The 16,108-nt window shown below is 38.0% G+C and overlaps 2 protein-coding genes across 2 annotated transcripts; both read right to left on the bottom strand.

The window, feature by feature from the left end:
- Positions 1-478: 478 nt before the first annotated feature.
- LOC131784813 (UPF0764 protein C16orf89 homolog) lies at positions 479-7,423 on the bottom strand. Its single transcript, XM_059101644.2, has 5 exons — positions 7,054-7,423; positions 4,122-4,556; positions 2,698-3,148; positions 2,154-2,209; positions 479-1,587 (listed from the first exon to the last, which is right to left on the bottom strand). Exons 1-5 carry the CDS (start codon positions 7,247-7,249, stop codon positions 1,112-1,114), a joined length of 1,614 nt encoding a protein of 537 aa, XP_058957627.2. The 5' UTR covers positions 7,250-7,423; the 3' UTR covers positions 479-1,111.
- Positions 7,424-10,042: 2,619 nt separating this feature from the next.
- LOC131784825 (UPF0764 protein C16orf89 homolog) lies at positions 10,043-14,131 on the bottom strand. Its single transcript, XM_059101656.2, has 5 exons — positions 13,825-14,131; positions 12,048-12,476; positions 10,814-11,204; positions 10,617-10,681; positions 10,043-10,511 (listed from the first exon to the last, which is right to left on the bottom strand). Exons 1-5 carry the CDS (start codon positions 14,054-14,056, stop codon positions 10,408-10,410), a joined length of 1,221 nt encoding a protein of 406 aa, XP_058957639.2. The 5' UTR covers positions 14,057-14,131; the 3' UTR covers positions 10,043-10,407.
- Between the last annotated feature and the right edge of the window lie 1,977 nt (positions 14,132-16,108).

The raw sequence follows: 16,108 nt of genomic DNA on the forward strand, positions 1-16,108 counted from the left end.
GCTTAAACTTCACTTTTTAAATCATTCTCCGGAATAATTATTGATTCTTTTATTACCCATATTGTTATTATCATTATCATTATCTCTGTTTAGCATCATTATTAGTAAACAGAGGGGAAGGGGATGAAAGGTTTCAGGGGATTGCAACCCCTCAAAATTTAGAAGGTCCATCCCTGAAATTAAGTAACTGTCTACTCTGACACAGCTAAATGAGTTGGCAAAATTTAGACCTCTCCCACTCCCATGGGATGATTTAATAGATTATGAGACAACCATATATTTCATTATTTTCCTAGGCAAGTGTAATGGTAAAGTGAGATCCTGCAACAATTCTTTTGTTTTAGATTTTAGGTCATAATTTGTTGCTTCCAAGCCTTTTACTGCAAAAAAAAAAAAAAAACTTGCCCAACACTGTAAACCTGGCCATTGTATGTAGGAAGGGTGACCAAAGATGGTAATCAATACAAAGACAAAGATGAACCATAATGGAATTTTTAATATTATATCTAAGACTTCTAACACTTTTCTTCCCATCATAGAGAAATTTAACTTTTCTTTAACAAAATGCAGTTGTCGTTTATTACCCAATGAAAGAATGACATGCTATGAGAACACCAACAGACTAACCCTTTATGTGTCAAAATAGACATGTCCAAGGGCCTTTGAGGTTTTGTTGTGATATCACATGAATGTAAGATGAATATAATTTCAAATAGGCATATAATAACTGGATTTTTAATTCATTTGGGGCGTAAGAAAGTTGCACTTCAATGAGATTGTCATATTTTTAACAGCATGGTAGTAATAATATGGCCTGTTTGTACTTTGCATGTACAGTGTAATCTACTTTAGCCAAGTGGATGATGGAGAAAACTATGAGAACATTCAATTTTTTTTTTCTCTTAATACTCAAAGTGGACACCCACCTCTTTGGGAGCAATTGTGAACATAACGTTGAAAGTTTTCAACTTTTGTAACATTTTGACAAGTCCTGTCCTTAAGGGTGCTTGCCATAAAGAAGGAAATGGTTCACATTCAAAATATCTCACTACTAACTGCTTACATGTTGCATGTGAAATTAGTTCACAGTAATTTCTGCATATTCTAGAACTTAAATAACATGTGCACTTTTCTTTGGAATATGTGAAAAGACTTTGAGCACATTTGGCATCTTTTTGACACCCTTGACTAGTATTAGTGCTACAATAAACAAAATACCCCCAAATACAAACATTCTCCCATTTAAAAAACCAGTTCCTACCCTCTCATCCATGTTCTGCACAAAGTGTAATTCATTTTTATCTAGCATAGCAGCCTTACGTCTTTGCACGAGATGGGCAGATTGCTTATGATCCTGTTTCATTTTTTGACGCTTTTGCAATTGCTCCTCTTTCAGTGCAATAACATCAACTAAGTTATCATTGATGTACACCTCTCTGTTTTTGCTTGGAAAAGAATTTTTAAATGATCCTTTAGTCTCCAAAACAACATTACTCTGGAATGGTTTTTGTTGAGAGTACAACAGCCAGCGCAAGTACACTCCCAATAAGCCTACAGCAACACCAGTGACATGTGAAAAACACCCATCTGCAGAGATAACAAACTAGTATTGAAACAACCAGATAAAAACTTAAGAGAAATATATTCCCATTTCATGCTCTCTAAAGACAGTTATAACCATAAATAAAAATAATAAAATTTGAAGATGATTTAATAGAACCCCTTAACCCTTTAACTCCCATGAGTGACCAAGACAGAATTTCTCCTTGCAATATCAATAGAATATCAACCAGATAAGTGATATAAAAAAGAAAAATTTCAAGTTGGAGACAATTAGTTGATTCAACACTAAATTCTCTAAACAGACATTATAAGAATTGTATGATTGACAGTAAGGAGAATTACAAATTTGATCTGAGAGTTAAAGGGTTAATTCATTCATCAAAGAAATTATAGTCTGAAAGAATTTTTATTGACATGTACACTATTCAAACAAATGTCATAAATTTTTTCTCAGTTACTGAGTTGTAAAGGATGTAAATATTGTGTACTTTCAATTCCATGTCATATTTTGAAACCACTTTGCTGTTAATGATGAATATGGAAAAATTGGATTCCAATTTGAATCCATCCTTCAGCAAAACTAAAGTTACCTTGAAGTTCCTTCTCTACCAACAATGACCGCATTGTCCTCATACTTAAAGGTTTTCTGAAAAGAAACCAAAATTATTGATGGTAGGTTACTAAGTCACTAGAGACTGGACTTAAATTGGTTTGTTCTCCAAAAGGTGATTTTTGTTTTACAGCAGTTAATTTATAAGCTCTATGAAGAGGCACCTATTGACAAAGAAAATGTCATTATTTTTACCAGCTGAAGGTGTTGTTAAAAGTGTTAGAGATTTCTCAGCATTAATTGTAACTAACATTGTTTTTATCTTGACTGTTGCCAGCATTCCTGCCCAGCCCTTTACAACTACTAGTGGAGGACTTATGCATGGCTTATATAATTATACAGTATTAGTATGCATAGCTTTATAATATTAGTACTTGTAAGCTAGACGTAATTCAGCCGATGGCTGCTATGTTTTTAGTCAATAAAACTATCTATCTATCTATCTAAATTATCTATCTAGCTTATGCATAGCTTATTCATTCTCTTACATAAGTGGTTTCAACAATGCATCTACAGTAAATTACCTTCGCAACTGTGAGTACTCATACTCAAGACTCTTCTTGAAATTCCCAAATGGAGATAGATTACTCCTCTCTGAACCACCATTCATGTCAGTATACCCCTCAAAGTCACTTTGGGAATTTGTTTGTTGATTTAATTCAACATCTGAAAACTGTTTAGTTTCATCCTCATCTTTTCCATTTGTCATCTGACCAAAACACCCATCTCCCCTCTGCCAACTCAGAATCTTCTTGAGCCGTTCAGCAGACAGAAAGTCACCATAACCCATGGAACTGCACACCATGGCTTGCTCCATGAACAAGTCCCTATGATAATTATTCTCATCCAATGTTCTTTTCTGCTCTATTGCCAACATCTCAGGGTACATGTCAGAACAGATTCGATTGTAAATTCCCTTTAGCCCTCCTTTTATGTTGGATTGTTCCAGACGTTTTAGTAATACTGGTGTACAACCTGCAATTAGAGACAGTCTACTCAGTAATGTCATTCTGCCACTAACTAAGAAATAATTTCAAGGCAGTTGAAATAGAGGTAAAGTGTAACATCTTTTGAATGATGACACTCATCTTAAACAGTACATGAGCATAGGGTTTGGGTCTTAGAGGTTCATAGAGCCAGGAATTGCATCCAGATGCAGCAGGTAATAGGAAAAACGCTGTAAGTAGTATTGACTCATACACTGATACACCACTACCAAATGGAGTCTATTCACAACCACTGAGGTAGGAAGTAAGTGAGCAGCACACCCCTGAGTTTGTGTAATGAGAAAAATCCACAAATGTCTACAGGAGAGCTGTAAAATCCAACTTCAGTCAAAACTTTGTTTCACCTATCTGGATAATAATTATTGTCCAGATAAACAGCCAAGTTATTAGCAACTGTGCAAAGGGAGGAATTGGATTAATAATGATAAGAATCCCCTAAACATCTTTCAAAGTTGACATGGAGATTGCTTTGTTCTACTGCTTGAAAGAATAGAAATGAAGATGAAGTAACTTCCACTCGAGAGAAAACCTACAAGTATCAACAAAAAAAGAGATAAAAGTATTCTGTGATTTCTTCATTCAAATAATTATCCAAACATAAACACTCCACATTAATCAAAGTTAACTGGATGTGGTTGTCTGTAAAAAAAATTACCTGTCAACCATAGATAGCAGGCATCAAACTAGTTTTGTTGCAATCAAAAATTAGATGGACAAGATTAGGGAAAGTATGAAGACCAAAGAGTATGAGAAACACTGCTGCAGTTGCAATTTTCCACTTAGTTATGCGAGGCCTAAGAAAACCCAAAGTCATGTGCAATGTTTTTGGTTGTCCTAAAGGGTGCTGACCAGTACAAGCTGTAGAATAACCTTGCCTGAATTAAATCTTCTTCACTTTCTTTATTTAACATTCCTCTTCCCACTGTCCTTTTTAAACCTACCTTGAATTTCCCCTAGCTGAAAAAACAGAGCTTGATGTGTTAAGGCATAGCCATGTGTTCCTTCTGCACTTATCAGATCCCAACATTTGTCAGAGATATGACATGGTTGATTACCATCAGATCCGGTGCCAGTCAATCCACTCATGCACTCATCACTGGTACTCTCATCAAAGTCAATTGCAGTTCTTTTAATCTCTGGATTATACTCCTTTTTAATCAGCTCTTTGCCGGTGAATGGTTTAAAGTTCAACCATGGATCAGCAACTTGTTTCCTAAATTTCTCAAAGTATTCGGGTGCTGCGCGTTGCAAATATGGCAGAGCATGGCCAGCAATTTGAGATGCTTTATTGTAAAGTTCTTTCACCCGATTCAGCACATTGTCCTCAACTCTTAGTTGGCCGTCTTGCACATCCTTAATAATTGAGAGGAGAGCTCCTAGAAACAACAAAAACAAAACATTTCAACATCAAGATGCAACATTTTAACAGCCAGCAACACAGTAAAGTATGGCCAACCTCCCACCCTTTCCCCCTTCCCTTCCTAGGATCTCTATTATGATATCAGTATCCCTCACTGTCTCCTGAACATTTCTACCAATTGATGCTCTAAGAATTAAGGATTTTGACTGGATCTAAATTTCAACCTACAGTGTTTGATAACCACAAGTTTTGGATGTTCTACAGCTAAGGCTTAGCTTTTCTAAAGGAGAGTTGTAGTTACCATCATGATGGTAAGATAATAATAATAATAACAACTTTATTGCATAACACAATTACTGGTAGAACCAATAGTTCTCATTGTGGTCCTCTAAAACTTCAAATTCAAATAGCAAAAATACTAAGTAAAAATACAATTAAAAATTAAAAATTAATTAAAAATTTCTGCTTGTAGTAAAAATTATCAACTCTGGATTTCCGATCTATGTATTTCTTGTATAGTTGATTTTTAAATTTACAAAGGGAAGTGAGACCCCTAGTGGCACTGTCTTTATTGTTCCATAATCTAGTGCCACTTGCAAGAAATGATCATTTGCTGGTCATAGTGCTAATTGTAGATGTGAGTCAGAGAAGAAGTGACAGCATTCAAAGCTACCTGTAAGGGTTTAATTCCAATTCCATCAAGTCCTGTGGCTTTATTATCAGGAATTTGCTTAAGATCTTCAACCACCTGTTTCAAACTAATTTGTGGGATGTGGAATATGGTTGAATTATTGATGCGATTTTCTACAAAATCAGTGAGTCGTTGATTTTGTTTGTTAGTATCCACTACTGGGATAACTGTATCTGTGTTTTGTTGGATATTAGTAAAATGTTTATTGAAGGCGTTGGCTATTTCCGTAGGATCACAAACACTTTTATCTTCCAGCTCAACAAATGAAAGATTGGAGGGTGCAGATTTAGCTGGAACAGTTCTCTTGAGAGTTTTCCAGAGCTTCCTTGGATTATTCATATATTTGGAGATCTCATTCCTCACATAATCCATCTTGGCCTTGGCAATTGTCTTTACCACTTGGTTTTGTAATCTTTTGCATATTATACCTGCAAGAATGTTTGATTTGGTGTGTGCTTTGAACTGGTCTCTATAGTGTATAAACTAAAACTAATTAAACTAATGATCAACTCAGTTCAATCACCAAGGCGAACAAGATTGAGACATCAGTTCATGATGCTTAGCATACATTTACAAGATAAGAATCAAAACACAAATTATCCTCTGCTGAGTTCAGGCCATATTTTATGCCTGAAAGAGGTCAGGCCATGTTCAAAAATTGACTTCCTTTTCAGGCCCAGAGGAAATAATAATCATTATCAATAGTTGGTATAAACAGTGGGAAGCTGTTTTAAAGAAAATTGTGATTGTGGGAGTTTAAATTCACAAACAGGTGTGATGGAAAAAGTCAAGCTAAAATTTCACGTAGAAAAGTAATATATAATTAAAATGTAAATATCAATAACTTTGTGAGATCCAATAGCTCAAGCTGAGCTGCCCTGTGGTGTATATCAAGTTATGAAATTTTAAGTAACATTTTAAATATATTAGGACATTTTTTTAATAAAGAAGATGATGGCATTGACAGCCTCACAGCAACTGGTGATGTATTATCTTGGGCAGTATAATCATAATGGAAAATGAAATCTCTTAGCTTATGAATAGCTCACAGTTGAAACACAGTGAAAACATACCTTATACTGTAATGTGTCATTTGTCCACAATAAAAAAAAGAGGGTTCAAATTTACCTTCAAGTCTTTTCAAAGTAGAACAAAAGTGAGGGTGAATTCGGCTATCATTTTGCAGTATCATATATAAGACATTTATTCAAGAATCAACAAAAGGCGGTATCCTAAGTAAATATATGCAGCTCTCTGTGATGGCTCAGCTGCAGGAACCTCTTTCAATTCATTATCTACGAAAGCTGTAATCTTAGATACTGAAAAATAAACCATACCAACTGAACAAACTTTGCTTCTCCCGATATCCAAAAACCAAATTTTTAAGGTGAAAAAAATCGGATGTGCTACATAATTATTACATCTCACTAAACGAGTTTTTTTACCCATGTATATCTCTGTTATTTCGTTTCGATTGCTATTGAGAGGCTTAAATAAACACCAAAAGAAATACTGCGCTATTTGTCAAATTCTCAGGTGGTATTCGGATGTACCACCAAATGCTCTCCCTCGTTTTTGATGTATCGCACAGAGTGGGTTGTGAGATTGTTTCGCGATCTTTCACGACGAAATCGAATGTCGTCAAAATGTAAGTGTACTTTCGAATCACATAAAGGTCTTTTACATTTATTTTAATTCGGTGTAAGCCAGCAGTAAATAAAAGAAACACGTTGTTAATACACAACTACATAGACAAGCATTCATTGTTGGTAAAAAGATCAATCAAACCAAATATCACTTATTTGGTCGATGTTCAGCTCACCTTGCGCGACTCGAAGGCCGAAGATTCCATCCAAATTGATACTCTTGTAGTCTCGTTCATAAAAGTCGAGGACTCTGTCTAAAGCAGAGATGACTTCTTCCGTCATAGCATTGTTTCTTTGATCAAAAGGAAGCACCGATCCCCAATAAAATATCAACAAAATCGTTGACAGCAAAAAACTTGAATTAACGATCATAGTTTTTCGATCGCCTCTCACACAGATCCAGCACACCCGCGCACCACCGAAGCTCTTCCAATCCTCGTAAAAACCCTAAATGACAGAAAGTGATTGCTAAACACTATTTAAACTCTGTTGTAGTCAAAATCCAATAGCCGTTAAATTAAATTGAGCCTGGTTCCACTCCATGGTGATTTATACCACGTGCAGGTATGCAAGCGTGAATGAGTAAATATTGTTCCTCGTGCCCAGACCGGCTGATATGTCACACCGACTGACTTGATCGTGTATGGAGATTGGAGCTAGTACCAGGGTGTCTCCGACTAAGCGTCAAAAAGAGCATTTGGTCTTTACATATGCATGTGGATTGTTTTCAAAAATAGTCAAAGCTGTCACGTATGTGTACATCAATAGGTTTTGTTATATCTTTCAGTATCTGTGTACGTAAATTTGATTGGATTTTGGGGGGAGGGGGGGGGGGGAAGTGGGGGGGAATAAAGACAGTATTTGGCGAGCACACTTATTGCACTACTGAGGAAAATTACGTTTCAATTTCGTTGATAACATGTATCTTTGCCTTCTCTTTCGCTTACATGGAAACATTATTTTAGACTATCCTTAACATGTTTGAATTCTAGATCTCTGATGCTGCTGTTGCCATGTCTCCTACATGTCTGCGTAGGTTCACTTTAATAAACAACATATCTTTGGTGATATTTTAGTTTATGTAACAAGTAAAACAATCGACTGGTGTACTGGCGTATAGACAGCTACTGAAACAAGTCTTGATTATTTACAAATCACTATGAAACAAAATTACAAATAATTCCATGCGCATTTTGCAAAATATGTAAGAGAATTTTGTTTATAATTAATGACATGAATTGATCGTAGGACAAGGGCAGTTCTTTTTTAATGTTTTTTACATTGAAATTTGTTGACGAGAAGTTGATGTAGATAAAAGTTAACCCTAATGTTACTGGCACCAAAAGCTGATGTTTAGCATATATATGTAATTTTTTTACAGATCAGTAACGTGGAGGATTATGGGTAGGGTGGGTAAGGTGGGTAATTAAGGACTGAGATGAACTTGACGAAATTACTAAAGAGAAGCTAGTTCTGAAGCCAAACGATTCAGGTATGATGGAGGAATAGATGAAGAAATTGAACAGCCAAATGCCACCAGTTATAGCGATAACTGTACAAAGGAGAACGAAGAAATATCTGGACACGGCTGTTTGGACGCAGCTGGTCGGGATCGCAGAGAGTTGCTCCTTCAAGATTTTCAAGAAACGTTAAGTGAAGGTACATCAGACGAGGGAAGTGAAGGACCGTCGGGTGATGAGGGTGAATATACATCAAGCGATTTTCTAGTATGTTTTGGATCATAACAAAGGGAAATATTTTCCTCCTGACTACCACCAAGTTGAAGATTTGAAAGATATCCTCGCTGAAATTGGAAAAGTGGCTCTTAAATACCTTCTAAAGGAATATCATGTTTTCCCGGACGACCGACTGTCCGCTGCCATCCTTTGTGGAGAAAGTCGCATTATCAGCTTACTAAGAGTTAGTGAGGACTCACAAAATGTTCGATCAGAATGGATAATATCTTTCGTTCACAAGAACATACAAGATTTCTTAATGCCTCCAATCTGGAGGCGGCGTCGCCGAGTTATAAGGGCGCTGGACTTGTAATTTGGTAGTCCCGGGTCAAAGCTCTTCACCCTACATCTCATTGGAATTGTTCTCGGTCGCCCCGAATTCAACTCCTCATGCCTTCTGCCAGTTGGGATTTTTCAAGCACTTTATGTTTATCTGAAATATTCGTTTGCTTGTTTGCGCGCATATGATCTGATGAGCATAAGTAAATGGATGTATATGCACGTTATAAGTATAAAATTTATTATTATTAAGACAATAACCGATGAAAAAGCGAAATTTAAATTTGGATGAACATGGCTTTCGCGATTTAGTGGAAAGTTTGAAATATTATCTGAAATTCCTGATCAACTTTTCATTAAGAAATGATTGAAAGCTTAGAGCTTCCGATCGAGGTGGCCTCCCACCGATTTCTATCATCAAAAGAAATCAAAGCCGTAAAAACCGCAATTGAAGGAAAAATTTTGAAACTAAATAAACTCGAATGAACGGGAAATTTACGCCTGAATGTTACTTGACTCACTCTATCTAAAGTACAACCGATGCGTCATGAAATGAGTGAGCCCCTCAGGTGGACGTGGCTGAGAAAAGTACTGAAAAGTATTGTTCCCGTATTAGTTTGTAGTTGTTTGTCCTCGAATGTTTTAAGTTTACGTCTTGGGAACTTTCACTGTTTACGCCATTTGATTCTTGCAGCCCATAACTTCGGGCCAAATTATTTTCGGAAATACTCGAAACACACGGCAGACACAACTCCTCACTTAACTCTGTTCATGACTCCCACTCAGGTTTTTGACACGTTTGTCATTGGTACGGACAACAACAGACCCTTCAGGACTACCCTCCCCTAGACGATCAGACTGTACTGCTACTTCTGGGTAAAAATGGTTTAAATTTTAACAAACTATGCAATTCAGGAATTTTTTGACAAGTGGATGTTCTTCATTGCTTTGGAATCGATATGGTGATGGTGACATTACTAGATTGCACCAGGATGTCGTTCTGACTTCAGTCTCCGTGATCAGTTCTCTCGACACCGAGGGGACCTGGAGGCGGGAAAAAGGCAAGACAACCAACTCATCCTGTACCCCCAAGGGTTTACCAAGCAGGCAACCCCGTGTGTTTAATTTTATTTTATTTATTCAAGCTCACTTCTTTTTTTTGTTTTGGGTACAATAAACATGAATTTTTGAAAAGTTGTGACCATCACTGTATAAAATAAAGTTCGCATATAACGCGCGCTGTCGTTGGTTGAAACAGCGTGCTCCATTAGAGTATAGGACATAGAGCGAGAGAGCTTAAAAGCTATCACGCCATCCGCCAAATTGTACTATGTCCGACCATTTCCCGAACTTCTCTCTAATTTTCTTATTTTTTGTTTATTAAGTGGTCCGGCAAATAGCAACAGAGGAATCAAACAAAGGTTTGTAAACAGCTCTAGCCGCTTCCCGCGTACTTTAAAACAGAACAGAGCAAATTAAACGCTTCTCTATTTGTTAATTACTTATTCGGTTCCTTTAATGATGATGTGCCGGAGTGAGAGGTGGCTCCATCAATAGCCACTTCAGGTAGACACCCAGTAGACCTGTTGCCACACCTGTAATGTGCCTCTGACATCCACCTTAATATAAAATACATAGTACATATTTGGTTAGCAGTTCGTTAATGGGAGACAGTAACGAAATGGACAGCCCCCGAAGAGATAACCAAGACATGTGAAACTCACCTGGTAAACCGTTACTTGAACGATCTCTAGTTATTCGTTCATCAAGGTCCCTCGTCGGATTTAGGCTACAAGTAAAGGGTATGATATACAATATCGCGTTAGAGAAGATGATGATAAAGAGATGTGAGTGATAAAAAAAAGTGTTAGCTTGCGTCACTAGTCATTAGGAATGTAAAGTGCATTCAGTTCTTTAGTACCCGAATCCATCATTGAAATCATCATCATTGAGATCTTCGTGGTCCCATTGCTCCCTATAAACGTTGCTGTCTTCTGTGCCTCGGTGCCCGCCTTTGGGACTTTCACTGTTACCATAGCAACCAGGAGGGAGCTGCCAATCTAAAACAGCTGAAAGTCTATCAAGTGAAAGAAATTGTTGATGGTATCCCAAGATCCCGCATACGTAACATTGTTCCATGTACAGATCTTTATCATCAGCATGCTTTGACTGGTGCTTTCTCCGGAAGACAATTTCCCTCCATCTCATTTGTTTATAGATGCTTGCACAAAGTGTTTCAAATATAATTTCGATAGTCCTTTCTCCTTCTTTCTGTGAACTGGATAGGAGCTTTGTGATATTAGGTAGACAACCTGAGCAAAGATAAAAGTCGGCGGTTAAAATTTATATGCTCTTACCAGCATGTGTTTGATATTTGGTTATGGTCCAGTGTCTCTGTAATCGTGCTATTCGAATCACTTTCTTTTTCTTACCAAGAAAGGCGAAACTACTAATCCCTGAACCAAATTGTCTAGCTAGAGCTTTATATATTTGGACGAATCATTGAGAAAAAGTGAAAAAAAAAAAAAAAGCCACAGGAAGGTTTTATAGACTTATGCTGGTCACTGTTCTTTAGGAAATGATAAATTGATCCTTAACTTGGAACCAACCTAAAACTATATGATCGAGGTGCTGTGATCGTCCAGTTAAGAGAGTAATGTTCTGGCCCCGGTTGTTCAAAGGCCGATTAGCCCTAACCCAGGGTTAAATTTTAATCCAGCTTTCTTTATTTCTTTGTTCAAAAGTCTTTTAGGGAAAATTTTCATTATTCTTTTTAGAACATCCAATGATCAAATTGCAAGCAAAAAGATTTGACCTGAATTTTCTCTTAAAGTTTTCAGACCTGAAATCAAATTTCACACTAACCCTGGGTTACCTTAACCCAGTTTTGAACAACCGGGGCCTGGAAGTGAAACTGTCTGTTGTTATGGAGACAGCGATGGACTAACGTGATAGTTAGAGAAAGAGTCAGCATTAAAGTCAAATAAGAGTCACCTGAAGTCAGTTGAAAGTCACGGAAGTGTTTTCTTTGATAGATGAAAGTGATGGTCAGTTTTGCCACAATTTTGTAGATTAATTTACAGCAAGCAGAGGTCGACTACAGTGGTTGTTTGTTGTCAGACAATGGCAAGAACCCGAAAATGGGATCAAATTACCTTTGATTTCTCCAACCATCAAATAGAGAGCTTGGTGAGTTGTCATGTAGCCTGTTGTGTTCTCACTTTGAACGAAATTCCAGCATTCGTCGGTGATGTTACAAGGTTTCGCACCAGACATCTGGTCCCCAATTAATTCCGAGATACACCGGTCCATAGTGTGCATGTCAAAATGCCCATTTTCAACGTCTTGTGGTTTAATCTGGGAGAGACTGGTGTTGAGATTCCGGAACTCTCTCTGGAACAGCCAAGCATGCCTAGCTACGAAACCGAGCCTGTAGTAATCTGGGTCCGAGGCTCGTAAGTAGGGCTGTGATTTACTGGAAACAAGCTTCGCTTTGTGGTGCAGACGTGTCAATACCTGGAATGTTCTCTTGGGTATTTGAATACGACTGGTTTCCACCTTGATTAGTAAGTCCTGAAGAATTCCTTTAAAAAAAAATACTCATTTTGATCAAAAACTGAAAGCGACCCTTTGACCCTATCTATTTGATTTATTGAGGTAGGGTTCCTTGATGTTGACATTAGCACGACTACCTTTCGCCAGTGGCGGAGAATGAAGTGTAAACACAAGAGTCGTCATTTCTTCGCTAAATTGTATGCTACATGGCCGTTAACTCCCATGTGGTCCAGCAGGCACAAAATTTGACCCACCAGCAGTTAGGAAAAGTCTTCACACAAGCACACAGGATCATTTTCTTATACTTCTGATTGTATCCGAGTCGTTCTCTTTATGAAACAACCGCTTTTACACAATCTTCTTTTTGTTTGGGCTTCTGCTTATGCCGCTTATGGTAATAGGGAACTGCCTTTCACCCACCCTCACTGAAATACGTAAATAAATATGTTTATACTTACTCTGATTCGGAACATCGTAAATTCATCTCAAAGCGGAAGAGGTTTGGATTTGCGTTTTTTTGGAATTACTCATTTTTCATGCCGTATTATTTTTACGGTGTAACATTGACACACTTGCGCTGTTTTAATCTTTTGTTTCGAGGATCCTCCCCGACCCTAAATTTGGTTAATTTAGGAGGCAAAAATCGCGAATATGCCAATAGCTCAGAATTTTAAAGAAGGGTTACGAACTTCAAAAAAGGCTCTTGAAATCACCATATTGATAGAGGAACCGATACGAACAGACCTAGATTATTGGCTGTACATCGGCTTTATTCGCAGTTCATGCAATTTTGTCGTATGGATTCGCAATTTGTGTCCGGTTGTGTTTGTAAATCATGCTTGGGTGTAAAAGTTTTGCGGTGTTGGTGTTTTGTCAACTTTTTGTGCAGTGACATGGTGTTTATCGGTGCTTTTTGCGGTGATGCGATATTCAGAGCTTCTCGTTATCTCCTATTTAAATTAAAATCTCTGAATGAAAAACAATTTTTGCGATTTCTGACAAGTGCAAGCTGAACTGTGATTAATTTACGTAGTCTATGTTTACCATAGTAGCAAAATTGAATTTTCCTGTGATTAGAACCGGCATTGTCGGCACGAATTCATGTAAGCTTACAGGTATACGTCACCGCTTAAATCTTAAATTAAGATAGCAAATCTGTGCTGCTTTAATAAAGCTTAAACGATGACCCACACTACGTAATCACTATCATTACTAACTAGTATCGAAGTCACCGATGCGGAGCCCGAAGGCTTAATGTGAGTATTCATCTGACGACCCTTTACTCAGGCTGAATTCATTTGATCCTTTAAAAATATTTGTAGTTCTTAAAAGTTTGGTTAGCCAATTCTATTATGTTAGATAGATATCATTACTTACCATCGAGTGCCTGAAGACCAAAAATCCCGTCGATATTAAACTTTTTGTACTCCTTTGCGAAGAAGTCCACAACCTTGCCCAGCGAGATCAACGTTCTTCGCAGCAGTTTTTCATGAATTTTATCTCTATGTATTCTATGAAGATTTGTGTGAGAGGAATGCACAGATCGTCCAAAATCGAAAATCAAAAATAGAATTACGATCAGTTGCCGATTTCGTGAAAGCATAAACATGGCTTAAAATTCAAACGAGTTGTTGAAATCTAAAATAAAAGCGGTATTCAGAGAGGAATATAATGTTATGAATTACCCAACACGAATTCGAAACATGCTCCGCATGGTGAATTTTTTATGCTAAGCTATTGTTGTTAAATGACGTGTACCTAAATCTGATGGATGACTGCCTGCCGAGACAAGGATTAGCATTTTATTAGCGGGGCATATCCGCATAGCGAAACAATGGGCGATGTGTTTTGTTTGTACAAAGCGTAGTAGAATAATCTGCCCGCCCTATGATGCCGTCAAAAGGTTTCGCGTTGAGTCTATAACGTGATGTTTTAAATAACCTATTTTTAGTGTTCATAATTCTTAAACAGCTTCGGAGAATTTCAGTTATCTTTGTTTTTTGTCAGGAGTGACGAGACAGAGAGTGCGTGACCCACGATCACCTTAGCCATGCCCCTCCTCGCTCAAATGTCTTGCGTTATTTAGTTTTCACCAAGTTAAGAATGTTTGATATAATCGCTGTATTTGATATAATCGCTGAACCAGTTATAGTTTTCCAGTTATAGAACAGACGAAAAAATACGTTCGGGAAACTTCTTCCCTCTCCTATTTCCGATAATTTTTGGGTTGTTAGTCGCCCTATATGCCTAGTTTTGAGTTTCGGGAAGGAAACTTCGCACTGTTCACCTCTTTGTTTTACGTGGGCATGACGGCAGTCAGTCATACGTTTCCTGTCGAGCTCAAAGGGTGGTTTTGGACAGCGTCGCATCGCAGTGGGCCCCGGTTACTCCCAGCGTTCCGCAAGGGAGCCTGTTAGGGCCATTATTGTTCACGATCTTTATTAACGATCTCCTGGGTGAAACTGTAGGCGAAGTGAGGGCAGCGTTATACGCTGATGACACCAAGCTGTATAAAAACGTCAGCTCCGTCAGCGATTGCCTGTCTCTGCAGACCACTCTAGCAAACTTGAATGACTGGTCAAAGGAAAATAACATCAACTTCAACACCTCGAAATGCAAAACACTTACTGTGACGCGGAAGAAACCCCCCCCTGATTTACGAATACACCCTAAACAACAAACAAAACTTGTGCGAGTGTCTGCGGAAAAAGATCTAGGAGTTACAATTACGTGTACGTTGTCTTGGCACTCTCACATACACACCATCACCGCTAAAGCCAACAAGCTCCCTAGGTTTCTGAAGCAGACATGTTCCTTACTAATTGGCGTGTCTACCCGGCGCACGCTATACTTATCGCTAGTCAAGTCAACTCTGCTACGCTACTAAAGTCTGGTCGCCTTCTCAGGTTTCTCTAAAGGCACAAGTCGAGCGAGTGCAGCGCGGCGCGCTACCAGATGGATCTTACAAACGCGGATTGGCGAGATGTCCAATAGAAATAGACTTATTGCCCTGGACTTACTCCCTCTTACCTACGACAGAGAACTGAAAGACTCGCTATTCTTTTATAAGAGCTTATTTAATGGATCTTACAAACGCGGATTGGCGAGATGTCCAATAGAAATAGACTTATTGCCCTGGACTTACTCCCTCTTACCTACGACAGAGAACTGAAAGACTCACTATTCTTTTATAAGAGCTTATTTAATCATATTCACCTTGATGTACAAAGTTTCACAAACTTTATTTCTCACGGCCGAACTAGACTAAGGAACTCCTCTGATATAAAAACACCAATCTATAAAACGAGCACTTTTCAGGCCTCCTACTTTAATTGCATTGTTAAACTTTATTTATTGCTCCTTCTTCTAGTTCTTCGAGTCCGCTCTCTTTCCAGCTTTTCGTTAAACAAACACTCTTTGATCGTCTGAGAACATCCTTTGACATTGACTGGCTCTGCACGTGGACGCTAGTTAGAATTTGCTAGTGCCACGACGCCCCACAAACTTATATTAATTTAGGTTTCTTGTGTTTTACTGTATTTTAGCTACAGGGCGGTGTCTCGTATGGGACGCCAGTCCCGTTTGCACCTGCCCTTTTGGGTTTATTTTTGTCTCTATGTTATATGTTTTTGTAGTAAGTACTGTTATAAAACCCGATGAA

The sequence above is a fragment of the Pocillopora verrucosa genome, chromosome 7 (genome assembly GCF_036669915.1).
Source record: "Pocillopora verrucosa isolate sample1 chromosome 7, ASM3666991v2, whole genome shotgun sequence".
Classification (NCBI taxonomy): domain Eukaryota; kingdom Metazoa; phylum Cnidaria; class Anthozoa; order Scleractinia; family Pocilloporidae; genus Pocillopora; species Pocillopora verrucosa.